The sequence below is a fragment of the Gambusia affinis genome, linkage group LG10 (genome assembly GCF_019740435.1).
Source record: "Gambusia affinis linkage group LG10, SWU_Gaff_1.0, whole genome shotgun sequence".
Taxonomy (NCBI): domain Eukaryota; kingdom Metazoa; phylum Chordata; class Actinopteri; order Cyprinodontiformes; family Poeciliidae; genus Gambusia; species Gambusia affinis.
In genome coordinates this window covers 13,935,242-13,962,943 of record NC_057877.1, presented here as the reverse complement: position 1 = coordinate 13,962,943, position 27,702 = coordinate 13,935,242, and the positions used below count along the sequence as shown (strand labels likewise).

General features: G+C 37.7%; 2 protein-coding genes across 12 annotated transcripts in view; one reads left to right on the top strand and one right to left on the bottom strand.

Annotated features, from left to right (window-relative positions):
• Positions 1-27,702, top strand: part of agbl4 (AGBL carboxypeptidase 4) — a 442,148-nt gene that overhangs the window by 29,471 nt on the left and 384,975 nt on the right. The gene's annotated exons all lie outside the window — the stretch shown is intronic.
• The window catches only part of elavl4 (ELAV like neuron-specific RNA binding protein 4), a 91,494-nt gene continuing 85,530 nt past the window's right edge, over positions 21,739-27,702 (bottom strand). For all 11 annotated transcript variants that reach the window (XM_044130241.1, XM_044130231.1, XM_044130233.1 and 8 more), the window contains one exon: positions 21,739-26,242. In XM_044130241.1, coding sequence (XP_043986176.1) covers positions 25,915-26,242 — 328 coding nt within the window. In that variant the 3' untranslated portion in view covers positions 21,739-25,914. The remainder of the gene's footprint in view (positions 26,243-27,702) is intronic.

Below are 27,702 nucleotides of genomic sequence, written 5' to 3'. Positions count from 1 at the left end.
AAAAGAATGTGATTGAGTTATAGGACAGTGAACAGAACATAACAGTGTCAGTATATTTGAAATCGTGCAAGCCAGCTGTTTTTCAATTTAAAAGTCGTCTTTTTGTACAGGAAGTGTTTCAAACACATCACTAAAAGCTTAAAATTAATTACATTTGTGTATATTATGTGCGTAAGCATGCATTATGTCGATGTATATATCTAGCTAGATTTTATCCTGGCATGCAGAGGATGGTGCCGTTTGTGTTGAGATGCTGAGTGGATGTGCTGTTAGAAATAGTAAAAGTGGGAATGTCTGCAGTGGAGAAACTATCATCTATTAAACCTTCCTCTGCAGCACTTTTACAAGCTTTACAAGTATATGTGAAGCTAACTGAATCAAATTAATCTGCAGAGAACAGCCAAGTAAAACCAAAACAAAATATTTTTATGCAACTGCGTATCTGCACTTCTCTGCAAAAATCTTAAGACAGACTCATCTTGCCTCTTGTTTTTACTACTCTTCAGCTGAGACTTTCCACATTTGTCTCACTGTCTTGTTAGGAAACTAAACAATTCTTTGTTGTGTTTTATTTTAAATGAACACTGTCTCATAAGTCACTTTACATTCCAAACATCATTTAGGGGTTGGAGGAAATCTTTCTGGAGATTAAAATATAGAATAAGCTCAGACAATCACTGCCTTGAGTGCATGTTGGCATTGAAACGTTGTATTCAGGACTGGACAGGGATCAAAAAATGGCCCAAGCATTTTTGGTCATGGTTCTCCACATCTATCAGGGAATATATGTTTCAAAAAAATTTAAATAAAGCTCAGCAGCTTACATGGAAGAAAGTTACTGTGTTAAAAATTGATCTGCCCTGTCACTACTCAAAGATTTTCATCTTAAGAAAGATGGTTGCAGTCTCACCATTTTGAAATAAAAGTGGATGTCTAATAAACACTGGTAAAGATCTCTTTTTAGTGTTATAAAATATACTGTTTAGACAAATTCACATGTAAGCCCATAATAAGACCATATATCCATGTGAAATAAAGAGCTTCTCATCAAAGTGGCACCTTTTAAACAGAGAATTTCACTGCCACTATTTCAGCAAATCAATGTTTCACTAATAATACATGATAATAATAACAACTGTGAGCTGCAACACCTGCAAACTGTAGCACACGTGACCTCTTCTTCAATCTGTCCTGGGATCATGTCTCTCTTTTCCTCTGACAAATCCGTCTGACCCACCACTCCCTCTTTGTGGCTTATTGATTTCCACTCACTTCTCTCCAACTCTGGTCGACTCAAATCACAAAATTTGATAACATTGGTCAAAGGGAAGCAGAAGGGTGGGCCAAATAGGGCTGAGAAATCTCTTTGGATGAGCAAAAAAAAAAAGAACTATGATTATTTTTTCTTTTTGGTAAATTATTATTATTGAGAAATTATCTTATTCCCCAATAATTTTTTTATCAGCTGTTAGATCAAGAAATCATCCCTGAGTTAGATATATGATGGATTATAAAACAGTTTTATTTATGAACATCAATGCAACCTATAAAGCTGCACAATTAGACGTTGTTTAGAATTACGTATTAGCTTGGTTTGATTTTTACGTGTGAAATGTTGGAACGATATGCGAAGTTATCAAACAGAAAAATAACGTTTATCCAGCTGCACTTGGTGCAGCTCTCCTTGTCAGTTTTGTTCCACCAAAACTTTGATTTCAGCAGCTTGAACCAACATTAGTAAAATCTTGAATTTTGGAAAGGGGTATGACACACCTTACCACTTGGTGGGGGTGTTAGTCCAGCTATCTGGTGCCAGGTGAAAGGGCATCGAAGCACTACATGTAGTCCAGATGTGCTTAGACAGATTTTATTTAAAGAATCTCATCTGTTACCAAAGTGCTCATGGAGATAAAAAAATAAATTGTAATGCGATCACACAGTTTCTGTCCTCCAACACTGCAGGGAGTGTCCCATGAGTCACAGGACCAGAGAGATGATTTTCCCTCCTGAATTATTTTGTTATGGTGACGTAAAAAGCCACATTACATCAGTTCATGATTATCAAGGATTTGTATCAGAAACAACAGTAATATCCTCTGAGGAATACTTATTTAACAGCACTTGATACCATCTGTTTCTCCAAAACAAGGTGAGCATGGCCAGAAAGGACACACAAATACATTTATTATCAGAGAGATTAGCAGTGATTAATGAGAAGTGACAGCAGATAATCATATTACTATTGCACTATTCATATTCAGATTTTGTTCTGTTCCAGCCCAGGAAAACAAAGTGACTAATCACAAGCATGTCATAGGCAGACTTTAATAGATGCATTAGAATTGATATACCCCTGGGGTGAAAGGGTTATTGCTCATACATCAGAATCGTCTGCACCGGCAATTAAACCATACAGCCTCACAGGTTCATTTAAGAGACCTCTGCATCATGCAGCCGTAAAAGAAAATGGTCAAATACGTGGTAATTGCAGCAAATTTAAGTGTTTGAGCGAGAATATGTTAACGGGATTATCAAAGTTGTCTCTGTGTCTGGAGCAGAGGGGAAAATCGAGCTGTGTTGCGTTCGTGACCTTTCAAATTAGATTCCCTTCATCCACAGAAGAAAAAAAGACTACTGTCTATAAAAAATGTTCTCTTGCTCTGTGGAATGATCTTGTTTATATCATTTTACGCAACATGTTTGTGATATTCTAATGTGAAGTATAACTATATTTTACTGTACTTTTGTTAGTTAAAGGCGCATAAAATATATTTAACATGCAAAAGAATGTTTTACTCTTAATATCCTGACAAAATAATGGATTACATCCAGTTTTGTTCAGCAGCCAGCTAATTAGAAAATAAGGCCCAGCTATGGACCTCGGTTTCACCCAAACTGCTTTGTGACGGCCGCCGAGGTTTAATGGAGAACATTGATGAACAAACGGCAACATGGGGTGTAAGATAAGTTAGATAAGTCAACATGGCATCTCAGATCTATGATCACTCCAGCATCCCGAAATGGGAGCAATACAGAGCAACTACAAACATGCTCAGACACGACCCTCAGCCTAAACAGACAGGACATCAGCCTGACAAGCAGCCAAGACCCACAACTCAGGTGGGATCTGTTACCAGGCCGACTATTTTCCATCTGCTCCAAAAACCTGCCCTTTACAGAAAAGTAGTGAGAAGAAAGCCCTTGTTGAAAGAAAGTTCTTTTGAAAGTTTGCCATAAGCTATGTAAAATAATCCAACATCACTTCTACCCAGCAGGTCATGGAAGATTGTGCTGAGTCCGGTTCTGGTGGAGGTTTCTTCGTGTTAAAGGGGAGACTTTCTTCCCCACTGTCGCTACATTAATGCTCAGTATGAGGGATTGCTGTAAAGTCAAAGACACAACAAAGATGATTTTCTGCTTGTCCAGAAGGAATGAATGAAGCAAGTCGATGACTCGATGCAATCTGCTGAGTTTTAATACACTGATTTTAAGACACTGTAAAACCATTGCCAGGTAAATTAACCTACATATTTTTATTTTGTTTCATTTGTAAAGGGAGAAATTGCAGACTTCAGCTTATTTCTTGTTTCCCCTGGTTTATTTTATTGTTAATGACATGCTAATTCTCAAGACTTGTTGAAAATGTGTGTGCGGCTACTACTGATGTTTAGCTTTTGCTTTATCTAGTAAAGCTGTAACACACTGTCTCCTCTGTGCATGTGTGAGAGCTGAGGAGAGACATGCAGAGATGGGGAGCAACATTCAGAAAAAGGTGATCTGTGCGTTTTTACATGGGGAAGAGTAAATGTTCAAATACACTATTGGCATGCATGCGTGTGCTGCTGCTGCTGCTTTTTCACGGCAGATTAAAGCCTCCTGTGGTCAATTTGCTCTCCCTAATGTCAGGTCCCCTCCAAAGTCTTGAATCGCTCGTAGCCTAGCAACCGTGGCTACAGCTAAGGGAAGCGCAACCATGCATGCAAAATCCCACCTGCCAAGGTGTGTGTGTGAATATGTTCTGTGCAAGCGTCTGAATGTATGATTTGCTCATCCTTTATGTATTCAAATACCAATTTGTGTGTGTGTGTGCGTTTGTGCCAGGTGAATAGCTGAATGTGGAACACGTATGACCATTGCAGGTGGCTCCTGAGATGATTTTTGTTTTCTCCAAAATTGTCTTTAGAGTTTCACATTTCTCAGTAATTCTGAACTGCATATACACCGTTCCTCTCATGTACCAAAACTCACTTCTGCTCTACTGAGAAACCAGCTTTCGGTAAGATTACAACTCTTTTACAGTGAGTCTGACTCATACAGGATATTATGTTGGATCTTTAGGTTAATCAGGGTCACATTTTCATCAGATACTACAGTGAATCCAAAATGAGAGAGCAGGTGAGTGAGAAATTCAGAACCAGCGTCAAAAACCTCTTGTCACCAAGACCTAGCTAAATGTAAATGTCATTGTTGTAATTTATTCTTTATTTGTTCAAGCCCTGGTAATGTTGCTATGAATGATTTATAAATTTCAGGTAAATTTGAACAGTTTAACAAGTAGTTTTATCAATATTTTCTATATTGACAACCGGCCTTTTGAGGACATTAATGATCTTTGATATGAACTGAAATGAAATGGAGTTTGACATCCCCGCTATAGAGTGTTAGCTTAATGTGTTGTGTCCTCTTCCTTTGGCTTTTTAATGGGCCAAAAATTATTTCCAACACCAGCATAAGGGCCAGGACAGGAAGAAGATGATGGGTAATGATGCCCTTTGTTCAGAATTGTTTAAGACGTGGCCAAAATTTAGACAAGCAACGGCAATACAAGGGACATTTAAGCACATAAAATATGATTAAAAGCGCTTTTTGTAAGGGAATTGATTAAGATCACGTGGAAATAAAAAAAATCTTGTCCTTGTTTAATGCTGAATTAAAAATAGTGGGATGAATGAAGAATGAAACGGATCATATTTTATGTGATTTGGGACTAATATTAAGAGTCTGTTTTCAAAAGACGGCATTCGATTGGACACTTACCAAATATTCAGGGGTTGTTTATGATTAATTAGGTCATTGGGCTCCATCTGTGACCAGGGCAACATCTCAAAGGTGTCTCTGGCCATGAAATAGTTGAACAGAGAATAGGAGGGCGCTGCAGGGAGGGAGACATGAGCCAGCAGCAGGACTAGATTACATTAGCAAGGCATGAGGCAGCGAGAAGGTCAGTGAATCAGATACCGGTTCAATATAGCAGCCCGGCTGTGAGGGCAGGAGCTGAGCTGGTCTGCTATCCTAGCAGATTGCTGAGGAAGCCTTGTCTTTGTGAATCTGTTTAAGAAATTTGAGCATGCTGGGAATGGACAGAAGAGCTGACTCCTAAAAATGGCAGCACGTCCATTTCATCTGTGTGGGAGGAGGAACTTTTGTTGCTGAGTAGATATGTATTAGCAATACAGAAGACAAGCAGTTTCTGTGTCGTTTTTGTCTTTGTCTGAGTTTTGCATAAATCAATTCACACCTGCATACTTGTTTCCTACAGCATACAGAGATATTTCCACAATTTTGCTTATTGTGTAAGGTGTCTTTTGCTTTCATGAAAACTTTCTGGCGTTTGATAGATTACAGCATCACAGTAAAATGATATCCACAGCAAAACCTGCATTTTTGTTTTGTTTTGTTTGCGGCACAACCATTTATAAAAATCAATTACAGCTACATCTACGCTGGAGCTGTGCTTCGAATGAATCTAAAATTTGAGTGGCTAATAGATCTCACAGACTTAGATATGGTCCCTCTAACTTTTAATGGCTGGCACTTACAGTAGATGACGAGTTCAGCACTATTAGCCCATTATACTGTTAGTGGACACACAGTGCAATCAGGAGGGTCAAAGATTTTAGTGTGCTCCATCAGTCAAGTGCACCACTCAGTTGGATTCTAATTGACCTGCTGTAAAAGGAGTGGACGAGCTAGACCTCTCCCAGTGAGAAGTAATAACTCTTAATTGTCAAATTGGCCAGTAGGGGAAGCCATACCACACTACAGTCCTATTAAACAAATGATGTCAAAATCACAGAGAGACAAAATTGTATAAAAACATTTAACAAAATTAGCTCAGTGTAAAATACTTCACGGCAGAATGGCACAAACGTTAAACACGAGGATGGGTTTGGGATTCTTATACGAAGTAGCTGCTAATAGCATATATTCTGCACAGCAAAAAGATAAAAACAGCATTTTCTAAGTTTTTAAGAGCATGAGCAATACTACGCAACAAGCACCCAGGAAACATATACGGCAGACTATTAAAATAGCTGATCAGAAATATGCCTGTAATACATTACGCTTAAAGCAATATTTGATGTTCTTGGGTTGGTATTCTGTGTGTAGTCTTGCTTTACAAAATGGATTTAGCCTAAAATCACTGCCTTGCAGTCTTCTGCCTCCTCACTTCTAACTGAGAAAAGACGTGTGTGACCTCCCTTATGTTGACTCTAGCAGAAAGGATTTGACTTTGAGAGCCATCGCAAAGCCGTAAACTTCAACGTTCCCAGAAAAAAAAAAATCCTTCTCTCATCAAAACCTAAAAGTAAGCTTGAGAAAGTTAAAGGCTTGGAAAATGCCGGGTAAGTGTTATCTAGAATCAAAGACACAACATTGTTGGACTAAAAAGTAACAGAGAAATCAATGTCTTCAGACGTTAAATTTGACTTTGAGATTTTCTCTGTTTAGGGGGAAAAGATTATGGCACAAGAAGCAGGTTAGACATTTTGAATTGAAACATCTGCAATAAACTAAATCAAATCAGTAAAACTATTAAGCACTTGAATAGATGTGTTATCCTGCGTTAAAAGTGAAATTAATGCAAAAATAAAATCAGTACCACTATGTAAAGAAAAACATTTTTCATGGCTAGTTCCCCAGAAATCCATCAGATGTCTTTTTTTTTATACTTCAAAAGGAAAAAATGAAAGAAAAAAAAAACATCACTGGTTGTATGTAAATATCTCAGGAAGTCGTACCTCATCATTTAACTCATCGATTCAGAAGATGGCAGGTGTTTCACTGATTCATTGTTGTATTCAAAGATCAGTTCTTTACTTGCGGTCTGATGAATTATTTGTGGTATGTCCCATCATCTGCTTGGTATGCCTAAATATTTATGCATTTTATTATTAGTCTATTAAGTCCATGCAGCACTTTTGTTTATGGTTATTCAGGGTAATCTGTTGTAAATGTGGCTCTTGAAAAGATGAGCAGAGTTTGAAACTGGAAAGAATTTTGTCCACCAATAAAAAAAAAAAAAGTTGGTTCACAGCTAAATAGGGAATGCATTCTTATTCCGATTGTCTTTAAATATGTGGTATTTTAAAAAGTTTGGATAAGACATTTTGAAAAAAATTAAATGGATATTACATTTTCTTCACAGTTGCTTCTGCTTTTGCAACCTCTTTACTGCAAAATGTTGAAACCAAAGTTCATACGTACGTCTGCTGTCATGTCTTCACATTCTGCGTCTCATCCTTGAGGAGTCATTGAGGATTGCACTGTCATGGAGTTACTTGACTTTCTTTGGTATTGTGACAGAATAAAGTACTTAGTAAGTGTTGGAAAGTTTGACATTGTGTTTCTCTTTCACTTTGACAGGAATTCACATGTGAACACACACAGCTTTGCTATTTTACCGCCTGGATGAATACACTGACTGGTTGTTTTGACAGTACGGACAGATGGACCTTTTCAATGTCAAATCCTTGTTTTAGGAGCTTTGTAGGCCAAAGAATGTATTTAAGCTGCCTTTTACTTAATGAAACTGTTTATCAAGCAATTTACCTTTCAAGAAATGAGCATGCATTATTATAAAATGCATGTTAGTGGAATCAATGACTGAACATTTTTGAGGAGAATGAAACACAAGCGCAACACAAGAATAGAAACATTTTATGAAAAAATATCCTTTTGAAATTAATCTTTGAATCTTTGAAACCTCATATATAGTCATAATGACGTTTGTGCACTTATTTTATTTTCTTCTTGAGCATTTTGACAAAAAACAACTAAAGTTTCTGCTAATCGTTTCGTGGTTAACTGTAGCTGACGCACAGAGGGAGCTGCAGTCTTACATATTTGTTTAATAAAAAAAGAGCATCATTAAGATCAAAGTCCTAAAAAAAGAAAAAAAACCCCGCAGAACCCCAATTAAAGAAAATAACTATAAATATACACCTGCCTTAGAAAAAAATGTTGCAGCTGTGCTATTGTTTTTACATTAATAAAAACTTTAAAGCCAACAACATTTTTCTGAATTATCCATTTATTTAAAAAAAAAAAAGCATAGTTTTCTTGCTACTGCTGCTGGTCTTTATAGCTCAGATAAAAGCAACCTTTTCTCCAAGAAGAGAGAGTCTTCCACCAGTTCTCAAAGACGACTTCGCTGCAATTGTTAGGTATGTCTGCCTGCGTGTGTGTCTCCCTGCTGCCTGATAGGAGCATGTGGCAGACGTTATCGTTGTTTGTGTGTGAATGTGTATTTGGCGTGCCGGACCGCAGTTGGAAAGCGGAGCGAGAATCCTAGAAGCTGTTGGAAGGAGATGATTGGCTTCAGAACATGGTGGCCCCTTTGTGACAGATGGTTGGGTGCTGGACTAGCAGAGCCGAAATCACCCACTCACACATATGTGGGCTCCCACAAGCCTGCACACGCAAACACACACATGCATACACAAGGCAACATTTTAAAATTCCCTTACATAATCCAACATGCATGTCTACATGTGAATACAAACACCAAGAGCATGTGGTCTTTACATACTTATTATTAGCAAAAATGGAAAACCCAGAAATCGAAAACCGGATATTTACGGAGGTCTTCCAGTGAGTAAATATGGAATAATGACGCTCAGAAAGAGGCAGATAAACAGGCGCACAGCTTGACAGTTAGACAGATGTACAGACAAACGTTTAGGCAGACGGGTGTGAATTTGGATAATGGCATAAAAACAATATGTACCCTAACCAGTGCCAGTGTTTTGGTTTTACGGGGGGGTTTGCAGCCTTGGGTCTAACACAATACAGCTTTGCTGTGTGTCTCCCTGAACAAACAGGAGGGGATCTGCTGCCTACTGTTTCTGCTAGCCAATACTGCTCTCACTGTCACTGCCACCACCATCACAGCCATCAGTGCTGCAGCAACAAATAACACCACTTCGTTTGCCATAAAAGCGCATCCTGTTAGAAATGGCAAAACTAAACATCCCTTCAGATTTGGTGAGGCAGAGCAGAGGATTAAAGGGAACACTACAGCAGTCGGTCTGTTTTTGATGACCCTTCAAATATTGTCGACCGCACTCTTTTGCTGTCGTGAGGTGATACAAAAAGTAGGTACTTGGTATAATATATCAATTTCATAACAGGAAGGAGAACCCTGTAACAAGATAAAGTTAGTTTTCCTTTCTGCCGCTCACAGTGGTATGACTGATTGTCTCGTTTTCTTATCAGAAACTGCATCAATCTCTTTGTTAGACTTAGAATTTCAAAGCTCTGATATGCAAACTTCTTTTCTTTAGGTACCAGCTTATTTAAAAAAAAAAAAGTAGTGCTAAGGCCCTTTAGGATGTAGCCGCAAAGTGCAGGGACTCAGCAAAGTTTTCTGGAGTATAGAGCAAAATAAGTTGAGAATAAGAACCTCCTAGTTGTTTTTGGATTGTTTTCAGCTGAATTTCTAAATTAACCACTTCCAGGTGTACTTTTTGCTCTGCATGGAGTGTTTGCAAAATGCCTGCCAGCTATTGGCTGCATGGATATTAGTGACAGCGCACCACGACACATTGCAAGCTTGCGGAGCTGCTTGCTGTGAATTTCTTTGCTTGAAGCAGCAGGAACCATTGTTGTCAACTCAACAGCAGCTGTGCTGTTGTCTCTTTCATAGTTTAAAATGCTCACAATTCTTATTCCAGGTGCAGAATTCCCCAGCTGAAATCTGCCACAGTGCCTGGAAGGGTTAGCACTTTTTTGTATGACCGACTGGACCACAATATCTACAAGAAAAAGACATTTTAACCTGATCGGTTTAAAATCCTGCTCCTCTGCTTTGCTGAGAAAGTGCATCAAACATGAATAGTGGTGCTAAGAAATGACATAATTTACTCACATTGATTAAAGACATTTGTGTAAAAACATGCAAATCCCAGAAAGATGAGGCTGATAGTTAGAGGTCTCCTAAGTCCCTTCAACAAGACACAGCAAAGAATATTGTGTGTTGTCTTCTCAAAATTCTTCTAGTGAGATTGGAAAAACTCCTAGATGCCATTCTTTTTCCTCATGAGGATAAAAATGAGATTCATGGATTTAATCCAGTTGTTCACATAATTGTTACTCATCTTCATCTTTGACAATTCGGAGATGGTGTAAAAATTTTGGTGGATCTGTAAACGAGTCAGATTGTATTAATAAGGTAAAACGGTCAAGTGAGGAAGACCTTTAAACTCTATTTAGTGCGTTAGATATTAAAAATCATGACAATATGAAGATAGTAATGACGAGTGCTATCACATCACATAAGTGACAAAATACTTTGATTCGTTCAGAAATTTAACACAAACACAGTTTGATCATTTTCTTTTGTTGGTTTTTGAGGATATATGCCTCTTTATATTTCTAGAGGCGCAAATATTATATTATTCATGACAAACACTACAGATTTGGATTTCTAGGCTGTCAGTGCAGGGATAGAGGAATCTGAATACAAAGTGTTCATTTCAGCCGTAGAGAACTGAGACCTGACTCTGACTTGTGGGGCGAGGGGAGACTTGAAGCTTCTCTTAGACTTGGAAGATTAACTTGTGAACATCTCTGACAACCACCACACTGAAGAGTGCTGTTCTGTGTGCAACATGATAGTAGTTAGACAAGTTCAGATGTTTTAGTTGCTGACTGGCCGTTCACGATCAGGGCTGATCACATTGTATATTTGCAGATTTCACTCAATGGAAAGGTTCTTGCTACATCTCTCTATATTTCTGTAGTAAAGTTAGGCTTTCTGAGGTTATCATTTGTATTTGGGGTTGTTAAATGAGCTTATCATTTAACAACCTCAAGTCTGAAAGTAAGGACATGTTTATAGCTAAATCATGCCTGGTTGTTTACAAAGCGAAAATATACATGAAGGACAGAGATCTAATATCCTTCTGACTGATAATTCAGAATATTTTAATAATCCCACAAATCTTGGCTAACCTCTCCTAAATACAGTATGATTCGTGCTTCCAGTCACATCACAAGATATTCTTCCCACAAAACGTTGATGTTTAAACTCATCCCAGTCTTCATTATGTAAATCCCCTCAAAAATATGATTGTTTTTCTTCTTTTTTTGTTACTGTTTGTCATCAGATGCCATTAAGGCTCCATCACGACATATAATGGTGGGATTAAGGTGTATACATGTTAACATAATGTGATTAAAATCAGAGTAATTTGCATATTTTTAGCTTGATAAATGTTATTCACCAAAAATATGAGCTTATTCAACATAAAGTATTTAGGAAATGCTGCTTACGCAGAAGTGTGTTATTGAAAATAATGCTTTGCTTTGGTTAGTTTTTCCAACTTCAATTCATTCTAAGTCAAGGAGAGAACTTCCATAAAATGAAAGGAAGAGGGACGATGAATAACGTTGCTGTATTTACCAAATGAAAACTCTCAAAGTCAAGATCTGGAAAGCTGTAGGTATATCTGAGCTCACTCTGAATTATGAGACTCATGTTAAGGGCTGAATTTGACAAATTTATGACCAAAATGTTAAGGCCACACCTTTTAGTCGGGAATCGTAAATCGATTTTTTTTTTCTTCCGACTGTGTGAATTGTAAAATCCAGTTTGCTCGAGACATTTATTATTTTTTTTCCCCCCCACCATTGAAAATCCGCACTTTTCACATCTACTGCAGCAGTGGTCTGTAGAGAGCTGGTTGTGTGTAGTTACTGTGTACAGAGACAAAAACAAAAAAAGAAAAAATACACGTCGAGGATCTCATTACTGCTTCCATTATCTGTCCTGGCAGTTTGCTTTATTGGGAAACCACACTGTGACTGGAGAATGCCCTCATGATGACAAGAACCTACCCAGATGAAGTGCCCTTGAGAAAGACATTGAATCTTTGCCAGCTTTAGGCAGCAGGAGTGCAGCTCTGAACTGTGAATCTGCCCCCTGATTTTCCTTTGAAGCAAAGCAAATGAAGAGGGAATTTTCCATCAGGAGTTTCTGCGCGAGTAGTTTTTTTTATCTATTTATTTTTTCTAAAGACGATGAAAAGCTCAAATCTATTAAAAACTACTGAAAGAGAGCAGTAAAGGTTATAACCAATACACGCCAAACTGGAAAAGTAAACATTTTTTTGTGTAATCTTTTCCTTTCCTGTGAAGAAAAATACGCGACAAAATGTTTTAATTTAGCATTCAGTCAGCTCTTTCATTAATTTTGTCATCTAAAAGAGCAGTTTGGTTCAGACTTCAGCATCCAAAAGGTCACTTTGTGTCACGGAGAGAGGGTTTGATGCCTCAAACCAAACAGGGACAGACTCAGATGTTCCCATGAGGCCACGTACATTATTTACACACCATCTGTTGGTCCAGTCATCAGCAGATGAAGTCCTATCCTGTTTGCCTCCGCTGCATGATTTACAAAACAGCTTAGTTAATTTGACATTGCTGGTTCATGCACACAAATCAGGTGAGTGACTAAGAATCGTTAGGACGGTGAGCAGCTTTTTAATTGTTGCATTTATTTCTTTAGGTTTAATTGTTGTAGTCCATGACATATTATTTGGACAAACTAATTGCTTGGCCTTGCTGCCACTGCTTTTTTTACTATAAATGTCTGCAGCAGTAGGACTAAGTCAGTAGTTTGAATATGCAGTAGGCAACACATTTGGAAATGCTCTGACTTAAACAAGCCACGATTTCACACACGCCCTATAAAGCTACAGCTTTCATCTTTTCAGAGCTGGCCTTTAGGAAAAAATTTTAACATGTGTTGCTCTTATCACTATTTTTTCATGACTTTATATGTCTTTTTTGATTACCGTTTGGTTGGAGAGTCTCTACTTTAGTGGTCTTTCTAACATGCCTCACTTGATCTGCTCGATATGTGGCCCACCATCACGCTGAGAGCAAACCCTTCTTTATCGTGTATCATGGAGTGGCTTGCTGTTTAAAATATCTTTCAAAGATATAAAATCCATTTTGATTATAATTTATTGCAATACACTGAAATTAAATCCACATGATACCATAATCTAATCAAATTCAGTTGATGCTAAATGGTGAAATGTATTTTTCTAATCTAAGAAAGGCCATTTGATTGCCTTGAAATATTGAGTTTGCAGCCCTCCCCCTGTTTGAGGAAGCACATGGTGACAGTGGAGAGGAAGAACTCTCCATAGAACGAAAGGAAGCTTTTATCGAAACCTAGTTAGCGATCTGCAAAACATTTTTGACAGCCTTTGGTCTTTTGATATAATCTTTGTCAAACTGCGGACGGGGAATAATATTTAATTTGAGAGGAACTTTCTCTTTGAAGTCCTGCTTTGCATAGTTTCATTTGGCTTTCTATTAATGATGGGATTGTAGGCATCAGACATATGCCCTTATAGTCTTTCCTTTGTGAATAATAATTTGCTATTTGATTGATCTTTGTGGGTGAGAAGCATTCAGCTGAACAGAAAAGACTTGCACACGGCAGGACTCAAATCCCGACTGTTTTATTTCATCTTGTTGCTCTTCATCAGACTAATAAACAACATATAGCTCCCTCCTAAATCATGTGTGATTGTTGAAGGAACGCTTGTGAGCAAGGAAATGCCTGTTCATAAAGGTTATAGCAAACATTAAGGGCAAAGCGATCTTTGTGATCGTGTGAAAAAATTAGGAGGGGAAGAGTATTTGGTTAAAAGGCTGAACAAGCACTAAGTAGTCGTTTCGATCATCAGATTTAATTAGCAAAATTTTTAAAGCTGACAGACAAAAATATGTACAAATTCTGGTAATTTACATAATAAAATAGAAATGAGTAAAAGTAAGTGTAAAAAATTCAGGCAGAAGAACATAGACGTATTAAAACCGAAGTTTACAGTAGGGTAAAGTATATGTTTGAGAACAATGCTAAGCACTTCTTCTGACTGTCACTGTTTATTCACTTGACCTCCAAATGCAGCTCAACAGATAGAAAATAACATGGGAACAATGAAGATTATGTAAAAAAAAAAAATGCCTGAATTTGTATTTAACTTTATATATCTTTGGCCATCGTCTTCTGAGGCATTTCCACTTCATTCTCATCTCCCTTCTGTCCATCTGGGATTTCTCCCTTTTAGCTTGATTTATATGGATTAATTTAATCTGAGCCAATCAGAGAACAGAAGGAGAAGTTGTGAATGATATTACATCAGTTTTGCTTTATCTGTGCAATCCAGGCTGGTGGAAACACTTTTAAGGTTAAACCTCATCGAATACTGACTGACGGTGTAAAAATAATTGTCAGAAACTTAAGGAAGTTACTTTAAAGACGAAAAACTAAGCTGTACAGTTGTGTGTTGCTTCACCATCTTTGATGTGACAAAAAAATTTTTAAACTTTTTCTACCCGTCAAACATGTCATAAGTGACAGAATGAGGACCCAAATATGCTTCACTTTTGCAAGTAAAATTCAGCATGCAGGTTTATTCAGAACTGTGAGGTCAAAGCCAGGTTATCAGTCAATGACATTACCTCCACAGAAAAACAACTTGGAAGAAACAGAACCCAGAAACAGCAACAGTATGATTCAGATAGGAGATGGAGGAAACAAGCTAAGGTCACAAAGCTGTGCTTAATTAAATAGTAAGTAAGTTAAGACAAATGAGGCATTTTTATTAATGTATTGGAATGGGAGCTATACTTATTACTGTTTAGGGTTTTTTTCTTAAAAAATAAAAAAATAAAGCTTTCCCAGGTTAACTTTGGCAATTTTTATTTGTCACCAATTTTATTTGTGACTGGCATAAATCTACCAAATGTAATAATGTACCAAATGTAAACAATTACATTTTAGTTGTTGCACCCACAACTGTGTGGAGGTTTTACTGATTTAATCCACCACAATAACATTACAGTTACACAATTCACTAATATACAAAAACATAATCTATCAGGGCCTGGTATTACAGAGGTCCTGATCATCAACATCAGTATCGAGTGATTGGATTTCAAACGCCCTGCTCTGAAATAGTCAGACGTGGTAAATAAATGCATCTGGAGTGGCTGCACTTACTGTGCTGCACGTATTCTGATATTGTTTTGCACATACAATGATCTTTACGCAGCAGTGATATTGAGGCGTGCAGAGAGGAGGATCCCACATAATTTATGCAGCGCTGATTATTCATCAATTAGCCTACTAATAATTATTGTGTGTTGAGAGGGAATACCATCGTTTATTGAAACAAGACAACCATGTAAGACGATGCCAAACCTCTCCACTACGGTCACAACTATGTCATGAACATTTAAATAAAACACATTATACTCATTCAGTTGCTGGTTATTTCTTTACAGACAAAAATGAACCTCCTCTATTTACACAGGAAGACTTCAATGACTGTCACAGATCTGATATATGAGTTCCAGTTCCATTACGTTATTTTCTATGAAAATAAAGTTGTTTGTCCTGTCCTGTAATCCAGGAATTCCTGGATTATGGTTTTATTCACTTGATGGCAGAAATGCATGTTGGGAAGCTGGAATAACAAGGCGCAATGCGACTTGACACACTATTTGTTGCTGTTTCCAGTCAATCCAGGAGCACCATTCATTTTCATTAGTGCTTTCTATTCTTAGATGAGGTCTCAAGTATTCAGATATTATCAGTTTGTGAACCCAAACCCTGCAAATACCAGAGTTCCACTTTCACCTTTCACCTAAAGTAAAACTGCAAAAGAGAACTTGTGCGCAAACATGAAACTTTCTTTTAGGTTCAGAAATCCCCAAGTAGAAAAGTGAGATGCAGCTATCTGATGAAGATGACACAGATGTTTTCAAGCACTAATATGATGGACATGCTGCAAAATACCAAATGAACTTTATGATTAAACAAACAGCCCATTGAGTCGGATTATTATCTAAATACCAAAGCAGAAAATTAAAAGGGCCACGTTCAACTGAGAGGAACCCAGTTAATAAATAACTCGTGGAGTAGCTGTGTCTCTTTTGATTAGGCTGTGTGAAATCAATAAAGTGGACAAAGACATGAAGAAAGGTATCCCATTAATGTCAGGAATGTGATCCAATGAGAGCTAGAGGGCAACAACAGCCCCCCCACTGCACTTATTTGACTGTGGATGATTTGTCAAAGACAAGAAGCTCCTTATAAAATAATATGCTTCCAACTGTGCGGCTCATGCTTGTCATTTGGCAGCGCAGCCTTCTACATCACAGCTCGGCAGGATGCTGACATTCACACCATGCAGTAAGCGTGATCAGCTCTCACCCAGGCAGACGAAAAGTGGGTTTATATAGAAACTGAGAGGCAGTTTCATATGGTTGCACCTGGTGACAGAATATGGTGAGAACTGAGCCTTATTAAACCCAACAACTCCCTGGAATGAGAGCACTTTAACTTCCTTTTCAATTTAAGCCTCTTGTTTTCATTAGATATTTCCTCTCATGAAGCGTTTTGGTTTTATCCCATTATTGATAAAAGTGTTGGCTTCTTTGCTGAAATTAATTTGAAGTTGAAATCTGCTACAGTTGTGCTTCAAAGTAAGTGCGCCTTTTTAACTGCAAGTAATTTCAAAAGGATGAACAGGTTCATTCCCCATTGACTTTGGCATCAGCAAGAGATGCAGATCATTAAGGCGTTAATAGGACATGGAAGAGGAGCAGCTGAACACATCACAACCTCACAATCATGATATTCTTCCCAACTGCTTTGACTTACATCTCATAAGACATTATTAACTCAGAAAAGAAAAAAAAAAAACAACTATTGAAACTAGATGCTTGTACGCACTGCATAAATAGGCACAATTAAATTTTTTTTATTTAAATTTAGTCTGAGGATTTATCAGACTTAGCTATGTTAGGATTACCAAGGTTATTTTGGTTCCCACCTAGAACTGGGTTCTATGTCCCAGAGTTGAAGGTAATATGGGCTGAAAGAAATCTCGGGGAGGAAGAAGCCATATCTTCAAAGCAACACAAAAGCTAGACTAAAATGTGCATATGCATCTCGGCACAAAGACTTTGATTTCTGGAGACGTGTCATGTGGTCTGATGATACTAAAATCAAAGTTAAGTTTGTTGCTCTAGTAGGTGTTTTGCTGCAGGGGGGACTGCACACAAAAGAGAGCATCATGTGGAAATTTTGAAGCAACTTTTAAAAACATCGGCCAGGAGGTTAAGGCTTGGGCATAAATGTTTCTTCCAAATGAACTATGAACCTAATCATAAGCAAAATAGCAGTGAAGTGTTCTAAGGACAGTATTTTGGTGAGTCTAAAACTGTGAATATCATTTGCTTGTAACACTTGTACGAGTTGGTGTCAGATGATGTGCATGTTCTGAACGTGACTGATTGTGATTTCTGTTATTTTTCACAATAATGGATAATTTTACACTGTGCTTCTCATTCCTTCTTTCGCTTACATTTTATAGGTAGTCTTGGCAGAAGGTTGGTCAGTGTAGACATTCCTCTACAGGGTCACAAAACAGTAGAGGATGGAGCCTTGATGCTTGAGACTGTTACTTTCCCGACTTGGAACTTATCAGGATCAAAACTTTTCTTTCTAACATCAGACAGACAACCTCCTTTTCTTTACAAAGGCAGACAGTCTGTGTTGAGCTCCACAAACTCTAGGTGCAAATTCACACCTATAGTTCAAGCAACTCTTTCTTTCCTTTGTTGGGAAAGGAACCTTTAACCAGTGACAACCTGTTATCACAAGATCTACCGACCAGAACCAACAAAAGACAGCCAGCGTCAACTTTTAGCTACAATAGTCTCGACAGAATGCTTTGATTTAGCATTTTTGTTCTCACATTGTAAAGTACATTACATTTGTTGCTGCTTCTCAACCAGACTCTTGTTAAAGTGATATCTTACACAGCAAACATAAACTCAGGATTGGCTGGGAATTTGCATCTTTCCAACTAGTTATCCCGACATTAGATTTTTCTTATTTTTCTGAGTTATTCGGATCACAGAACAGCATATAAATCAACCACTGCAGTCTTTAGACAAGACAAAGTTTTACTTGTTCAGGTGTGGAGACACTCCAAAGGCAACAAGCAGGTTCAGTCTTTAAATGGAGGCTTTTCAGCTTTTTACATAGACCATACAAGGAAAGCTCTGGAGTTATGCAACGGCCATTTGCCGCACCGGTGAAGTTCAAATGAGGTCACCAAAGATGCTAAAGCTGTTTAAAACCATCCTGCAAGAACAGAGAGAAACCAGAGAATGCTTGCTGTTTCTGTAACCACATTGTACTGTCTGTGTTGTTTATGATCACAGAAAAGGTCAAAATAAAACAAAGGAGAATACAGAATGAGCATTAGATGCACACAGCCGGACAGGAAGACAGCAGTTATGTAAACGGCTCATGAAGTTCTTTGAGCAGGCCGGGTCTCTCTTGAACAAAAATAGCCAACCTTTCAATTCTTAACATCAGCAATGCCACATATACCTCCTTATATTGTGCAGGTCCCAAAATACACTGCAGAGCAACATCAACCTAAGACAGGAATCTCAACCAAACATAAGAAAAAGTTAACTTGTGGAGCAAGGCAGTGTTAGGGGGGGTTTGTATAAATAAGTGACAAGGCAGAAAATGTGCAAACTGGAGGGTTTGTTCCTCTTTGCTACTATTAGTCAAAGTATGGTGATAGAAGGGCATTCCCTTAAATTACTTTAAATTACAGCCTGTCCACAAACTTAACATTTGATAACTTTGTTTTATTTTGCCTTATAAGAAATTTTGAGTGCTTGAGTGATTTGCAGCTAAATGTACTGACTTCAGCTTGTCAATCTTCCCCAAATTCCCTTATGGGCGACTGTCGGCTGTGGTGACTGCTGATCTTTCTCCGTGGAGTTTGCATGTTCCTCCTGTTCATGTAGAGGTTCTCTCTGGGTACTCCGGTTTCCTCCCTCAGTCCAAAAAAACATCATTGTTGTTAATCAATTACTCTGAATTGCCTTTAGGTGTCAGTGTGTGCGTGCATGTTGATTTGGTCCTCTGATGGACGGGTGACCTGTCCAGGGTGTAACCTGCCTCTTTCTCATTGACCAGCCCTCTGCAACCCTGCAAGGACAAGCAGGTAGCAACAGTGGATGGATTTTAATTAGTCTAATGGCGAAATGTTTATCATCGCCCTTTTCTACAGCAAAACTTTCTATTTTATCATCTCTGATGAACATCGTTTGCTTTCTGCTCATAATTCATGTCTCAGCTTTTTGTTGTTCAATTCACAAATAGATATTCATATTTATTTATTAAGAAGTTGCTGGTGTTTTTCTTCCTGCTGTCCCCCCAATGACAATCTCCCTATCCAAATGAGACTGATCATAATCCTTTTTTTCTTATAAATGGATGGGGCTGCAGTGCATTTACAGTTTTGGTTTATTGGTTTGCATTATAGTTATTCAGAGAATAATTGGAGGATTAGGGACAACTGCAGGCTAATCTTAAATGATGCAGCTGCTGTTTGTGGGATTTTGTTGATTGCTCCATTTGTTGCACTCAGTACTCACTGCCAGAAGAGTTAGTAAAACCTTTAAAATAACTTGCACGTCTTGCAAAACTTCTTCTCACCATCTTTTCTAATTAAAGATGAAGAACATGGTGGCACAAAGGGAGAAATGCAGGGGGCAGTGTTATCTCAGTGATGTAGCTGCACTTTATTTCTCCCTTTTGTCCTCCAGCTTCTCCTCAGAGGGCTCAGTGAGATCAGCGGTGCGTTTTATGTCTGCACTGTTACTACCTCACAATCATGACCGTCTCAGTAGCTTAAAGGTCACACTCAACACACATTAAACGTGTGATTTAATGTTGCACTTTTGGTGTGTGGTAAAACTAATTTCAAACCTTGAGAGACAAAAAAGGGTGAATGTAACAGGGCAGCAACTTTAATGTTTCCTTATTAACTTAAAATAAAGATATTTCAAAATACCAGAATAGCTTTTAACCTTTAAACCGAGACCTTGACCGTTTTTGATTAAAAAGGTTTTTGGTCAGTTAGATGAACGAATCTTTGCTTTATGTTTTAGCATTTTCCAGTCAAAAGTTTACATGCATACTTAATCATCATGAATGTCATATTCATTTTGGGTTTTGATGATTTATTTGAACAAATAACTTCAAAGCCAAGATTAGGTGCATACATTTATCGACGACGTTTTCTCCAATCCAGATAGGGGTAAAATTATACAAATGGGCTTAAAAATACGTTCTCTGCCACTGATATTTGGATGAGTATCATAGCAAGTTACAGAGAAAAATTGTGCTCTTGACTTTGATTTGAGGGAACTGATTTGGTTTTGGGCACAGAACTGTTTTTTGATCATTGTCAGTCAACATGCAACAACAATTAGGTAGAAAGCTTAATAATATTCTATCATTCTCCAGTTGAAGTGAGTTTGATTTTGTAACACTCAGTTGTGTGTCTGGATTTCAACCATCTTGGCGTTGATTTTAGGTGAAGTTAAATAATTTGTAAGTAGTCCTCCTTCTTTTGCCCAACTATTTTGTGGACTGCACAAGTGCCACCACACCACAAGGCTTGACAGTCGGTACAAGCCTCGTACCGACTGCAGGGAGCCTTGAATTCCCTGCAATTTACTCCTAAAACATTTCTCGTCTTTGTGGCTAAACATTTTTGTAGCTTGTATATGTGGAAAGTGGAGATTTAAACCCGAGGTCTCAACTTCTGTTACTGCGGACTACTGTTCTACAAGTTGTTGATACATCTAGATCTATTAATCTGGTCACTAGCAGAGCTCAGTGAAAATAGTGAAATGCCAAGAAGATAAATCAGTCCTTGATTCCTGTGTTTTGAACAAATGTAAAAGTTCCCAGATTCTCGGTTTTGAGGACAGTTTTAAGATTCATGCTTTGAGGAGTCTGGTTTGGAGCAGAGACTTCATTTATGCTCAGTTTATGCTCAATCTGGACAAAGGCGCTCGTGCTTTAGCATCTCCTAGTTTACGACTTTGGGATGAAGTGAAATTCATCCTCAGATGGATTTCCTTTCTTCTCAGGGTGATTTTGGAGCACTAAACAAGACGGGGATCTACACTCAAAATTTGTTCAGAAAGTGAAAGTCTTTCAAATGGCCTTGCCAGACACATGGGACTCACTAAAATTAAATAAAATTGTAGTTCGTCATGATCCTATCTTTAAAACTAAAAAGTACATGCAGAATCTACATTTTCATAATGTATTTAGCTACTTGCAGGGAATTTCACTAGCCTTCGTTACCAGACCTGATCTTATGAACTAAAGTGCAAAAGCTCACATAAACTGAACAACAAAAAGCATTCAGAGAGAGAGAGCAGCATGTGATTAATCACAACAGATACAGTCAATATTTGACACAACTGTGGCAGTACAGTGTTTTTTTTTTTTATTATTAAGATTGTTCAGCCCTAATGTAAATTTATATTTCAATTATGTAAAGGTTGAATAATTTAAAATTGTTAATGACAAGCAACCTCCCAGTTTTCAACACCTCATTTTATTGTCCCAACATTCAAAAGTACAAATAATTTAAACACAACAGTTTTATGAAAAAGAAAAAACAAACATTTACAGCAAGATTTTTATTTTGTTTCCAGTTTCAGAAATGACCTAAACTAGCAAGGATAACATGAAGTCATTCATCGCAATAATTGGATTAATAATAAGAATACTAAGAATAATAGCAATAATAATCATAATAATCATCGTTGATAAGTGTTAAGTAATAACATAAGCAGGAGAGAGTAGAGAGAGCCGCGGTCACGGGGCCCTGTGAACATTTTTTCATCTTTTTTGTCTTTAAAGATTTTGTTTATAGATTTTTCAGATAGTAAATAAACACGTCTCAGGAGGAAAATTATGAAAACTGACAAGAAGAGCCTAGTTCCTCTGTTCACCTTCCCTCCTCCACTACTGGCTGCGTTGTTCCTACTGGCAGGCTGCCACTATAAGGCGCTACGGGGGGATGGTGTGAACCACAGGGGTCGGGCATAGAGCGAGGTGACGCAGCCCCATGTTTCAAACACACACACACGCACGCACGCACACACACTCATACTCTAAACAGTCACCCCTGGACATCTCCGTCACACACTCACAAACACGCATTCAAGGGTGTGCACTGAATGAATACATTTAAAGCATTTCCACTTCACACATAAATCTACTTCGGTATGCCGACAGACACGCTCACGTCGACGTAAAGGAACATGCGTACAAACGTGCGCAGATGTGCGTCCACGCAATCGTGCACACCGTGGTTTTCAGGCGGGAACACAGGCACGCGTCCTAAGAGTTGAAAAAGTCACACAGAGTACGAAATCCACACATCAGAACATTCTACTGGGGTCGTTGCATAATTCAGGCTCCCGACCGGCAGAGGGGAGCGTGAAGGGGTCTGGTTGGTCTTTTGCTGTTTAGACGTGATCGGAAAATGGGAATGACGATAGAGAGAGATGACCCGGTTTTTCCAGATGGGACAGAAGGATGTAGCTACGCGTGTGAACGTTTCAAATGCTCCCCAACACACTTCCTTCATGTTTTCAAGCCTCAACAACAAACAGAAAAAAATCCAATTCCTTATATTTATACTTCTGGAACCTTTCCCTTACCTTTCTCCTTTCAAAATATATAATATATATCATATTAGAGTATATAAAATATAGACTCAGCACAATCCCCTTTTATGCCTCCAGAGTATTTCTCAAATATAGCAACAACTGCTGCAAATAGCAGTTTGTGTGCAATGGTAACAACTTTTTAAAAGATTTGTTGGTGTGTCATTTGAAAACATGATGAATATTCTTAAAAATAAGTTTTGACTCTTGAGTGACCTGTTTAGTCCAGTGCAATGAATGACCCTCAAATAACAATTTCAAAAAATGTAAATCTACCCAAGCCTCTAAGAGCTGCATGTTGAATAAAAATGTTTTTTTTTTTTTTTTGTTCTTTTTGTTTTTTACTGAAAACTGAAAACTATGCTTTCAGACCAACATTTTTGCATAAGGTTTCATCACAAAGCGGTAGTAAGTGGAGGGAGGGTGTGGACGGAGTGGCTTTTTTAGAACTACACAAACTTATCACAGGTTATATTGAACCAGAACGACTGTTTATAACATTCTAATAAGACTAAACTTTATTGAAAAAGATCTAGAGATTTCATTTTTAACAAGACAAGGAAAAAAGCAATAGCAAATTTAACTATTAACTAGGTTATGCATAGCGAGTAACTGTTTCTAGTAATAAGGGAAGAGCGTCCCCCAACCCTCCAGACATTTTTTTCAGTTTTCTTGACTTTTAGGTTTTTTTTATATTGTAATTTTGATATATTGGTACAAAGCACAAACGTACTAAAAGTTCTCTCAGTGCAGTGGACTACTGGAAGAGCCTCTCCACTAGTCGCTTTGTTCCCTTTTGCTCAGAAACGCCCCCCCTCCCTGTACCAGAACCACGCAAATACACAGACAATGAAACAAATAAATACATAAATACACAGATAAATTAACCAGTTAATAAATATAGAATAAATACAAATAAATAGAAAAAATAAATAGTTTAAAAATAGATAAGGAAATAAACAAACACACTTATATTCTTCAAAATTTTGTTCAGTTTCTTTTGCCGCAGTAGTTAACTTAAAAGTTAAAACAATTTTTTTTTCTCCACAAGCAACATGACAACAATTGAACAGTTTCCTCACAATTTTTTTTTCTAAGTAACTGAACCACCACTTCATAATAAACTGTCATATGAAAAAGACAAGCTCAAATGAAAGAACAGTGACAACTCAGATAAGTACAGTAGATATTGTAAAACAAATGTAGACTGTATATATATTTATATATATCATCAATTTGTACACAGCAAATAAAGACACAGTTGTCATAGATCCTTTGTAAGGAAAATATCTAGACTAACGGAACTAGCTAATCATCATTAAGTTTTGACAAACGTTTCACGCTCAGCGATTAACCTAAAAGTTAGCAAGCCAAACAAAACAAACAAACAAACAAACAAAAAAAATGTACAAATTTGTTCAGTGATTCTTACAAGGCCCCAAGCTAGTTTAATTTCCGGATTTGTGGGCCGACATTAAACAAATATTAAACAAAGAACAGCAGCTCAATTCAATGCCAACATCAAAGTATTTTTTTTTCTTTAAACAACACATAGAACAACAAAGTTGAATATTTAAGATATGTGAATAATGTAGTATAGCACCTACGGTTGATCGCTAAAAGGAAGTTCTCTTCAAATGTTAAGTTCACAAACGCAGAGCAAAGGAAATGATATAGATAATGTATAGTAAGCTCTTTAAATGGATAGATGTGTATATATCTATGTACTGATATATTGACTCGTGACGAAACACAAGAAAACAAGTGGACAAAAGGGTCTTCTTGCTTTGGGCTCTGGACTATAAGGTTTGTTAGGCCTCGGAAAGACCCCTTTCCCTTCCCTTTTGGGTATCGCTGTTGAATAATTATGCACTAGTACACATGTGAAAAAATTACCAAAATCACCTGCCTCGGTTTGCATCCTCTTTTTCACAAAATCCTCCTTTCTACAAAATCCCGACCGACTCGGCATCACCAAAAAACAACAACCTCTGATCCTATAAAGTACCACAGCAGAACAACAAGACAAGGTGGTGCCCCCTCCCGCCCGCCCCGGCCCCCCCAGTTAGCCAGTCAAAATATTTTTCTCTTTTTTTTTATTTTAAATCCAGATTCTTGTAAAAATTCTTCAATAATTATTATTTTAATCATCATTTATAAAAATAGATATTCTTTCTATTTATTTTTATCTTTTTCTAAATGCATTTTTTTTTCAAGCAAAGAGATCTTCTCTTTGGCAACAGTGTTATTTTTTTTTTTATTATCTTAAATTACTGAACATGTCATCAGGAAAGCTAACCCATCCCCTCCCTCACCCCATCTCCCTAAATCCCAGTGAGGAAAGACATTATGTTTTGTTTGCGATACAAAACAAAAACAATGTTAGAAATTCTCTCTTTTTTTTTTTTTTCTACATCTGAGTTTTAGGGATCGTAGAATCCCATCTATAATCAATAAGGGGAAGTTTTTAAATACACGCTACAAATGAATGAATGGTCTCACCAATTTAAAAAAGAGCCCCCTCCCTTTCATTGACAGGGGAGGTATATAATACTAACGACAGTGGATCCGGATTTACAAAAGAAAATTAAATCCTGAATCAAAGACAGAGAAAAGGTTCCGATCTTAAAAAGGACGACCTCTTCTCTGAAATACGGGGATTTGCTACTGTTTACACAGAAGAGAAAAATTTTTTAACAACCACAACAAACGAAAAGAATATACAATAAAGAGAAGCCTGCATTATCACAGGAACTTCGAAAAAACTCGTCAACATTTTCATCATTTAATTTTTGTAATACTCAGGCAACATTGGCTTATAGGTCCAAAGTTATAATATAAGCCATTTTTAGTTCAATTTGTTAGATGGTTTGTTGGCTGCTTTCTGTTCCAGGAGTTTGATTCTGCTGTGTTGGATGGCTGTAGGAGGGTGGCGGTGGAGGGACCTAAGGGACGAGTGGAGGTGGAGGGGAGGGGTCGGGGGGCAAATTTAGAGCAGACAAAGTCGCGGGGCATCTGCTTCTGCCTGTCGAGAGTTCAGGACTTGTGTGTCTTGTTAGTCTTGAAGGAGACTTGCAAGACGCGGTCACCCAACCTGTAGCCGTTGAGGCTGGCGATGGCCATGGCCGCCTCGTCGTAATTCGTCATGGTGACGAAGCCGAAGCCTTTGCACTTGTTGGTGTTGAAGTCACGGATCACCTTGACGTTGTTGACCGCGCCGAACGGGCCGAACAGCTGCCAGAGCACGCTCTCGTCAGAGTCCGGGGACAGGTTGTACACAAAGATGCACCAACCTGTGCCTGTGTGCCCGGGGATGTTCATGCCCACCAGGCTTGTCATGCTGTCAATGGTGATGGGGGAAAACCTAAGACAGGAGGGAGAATGGTGGGAAACAACATAAGAAGATAAGTAATAACAGAATAATTTAGAACCCATAAAGAAGTAATCTGCAATTAAAGGGATAGTTCAGGATTTGTGACGGAAACTCTCTCTGCTTGTTTATGATAGAAATTACAACTGAAAGGTTGATTTCAGTAATTCAGTTTAAAAAGTGACATAACATTGATTTAGTACACAAAAAGTGATACGTTTCATTTTATTTGTTCAGTTTTGATGATGCAGCACAGCTAAATAAAACTACAAATTCAGTTTCTCCGAAAACTGTAACATTATAGCAAACCAATAAAAAAGGGTTTCTTGAAATGTTATGTCGAAGCTATTTTATGATTTGCACAGTTGTTGGGAAGACTGTTTATGTGACAGTTGTTCAGCTGACAGTCCCTGACACCTTCAACAAGCAACAAATGAGTTACCTCTATATAAGCTGGCTATTCACAGAGATCTGTATCAAACATACTAATGGGAAGTTGAGTGGAAGCAAAAGGTTTAGTAGAAAATGGACAGCAATAACCAAAACCTTGAGAGCACCGTCTGGCGAAACTCTTTTTAGAACTTTTTTTTCCAGAGGTTTATGATTTCTAACATGTGGACTCGAGCAAGTCAGAGTTTTAAAACCTGCCACACACAGATGTGTCCATCTACTAATGTCACCTTTCGTGTGTTCAGCCTCTTCTTAACCAGAGAGAGTTCAGAGAAGCTGAAAAACTTGAAAAACATCACTCTATTTGTAATATATGAATATATATAAACAAATAGATATACGATTACATTTTTGGCTTGAATTACTAGAATAAATGATTGTTTTCAAATATATCAAAAGTCATAATTGGGACGAAAAGAGCCCAAGTTTTGAGATTAGCTGGTTTTATATGATAAAACTAACAGCTACCATACGAAGAGCGAAGGCCAAAGTGTATGTTGATGTCTTAAAAACCTCCAACCTCAAAAATATCATACGAAGGCATTATAACTAAACTTTAATTTACAAAAAAACTAATAATTATTTACACAGAGGATGGAAGTAGAAGGCAGCCTGCCAGGCAGACGATCTTCCTGTGCGAACCATGTGTTGACTAAATGCCTGATCGAAAAGTCAGAAAGTGTCAAATGAAATCAGAAAACATTTCCTTGAGCCCCAACTCACTTTGCACTTTGCTTTTCTATTAGGCTGTTACTGGAAATGCTTTACATGTTCTGTTCTCAGTACTTTCTACACCGGAATATCACTGATGGTGCAGAGCCTCCTACCTGCAGCAATACCTAGTTAAACTTAAACAAACCCCTGGCAGATTTGGACAAAAAATTACGTTTATTTAGTCAGGAAGGTTACTTTTGTTAGACAATGAGACGGGTCTCTCTAAGAAGACAAAACTATCTATAAAGGTGAGTTTTTGTGAAAATAACTTTTGTGCTTTTTGAACATTT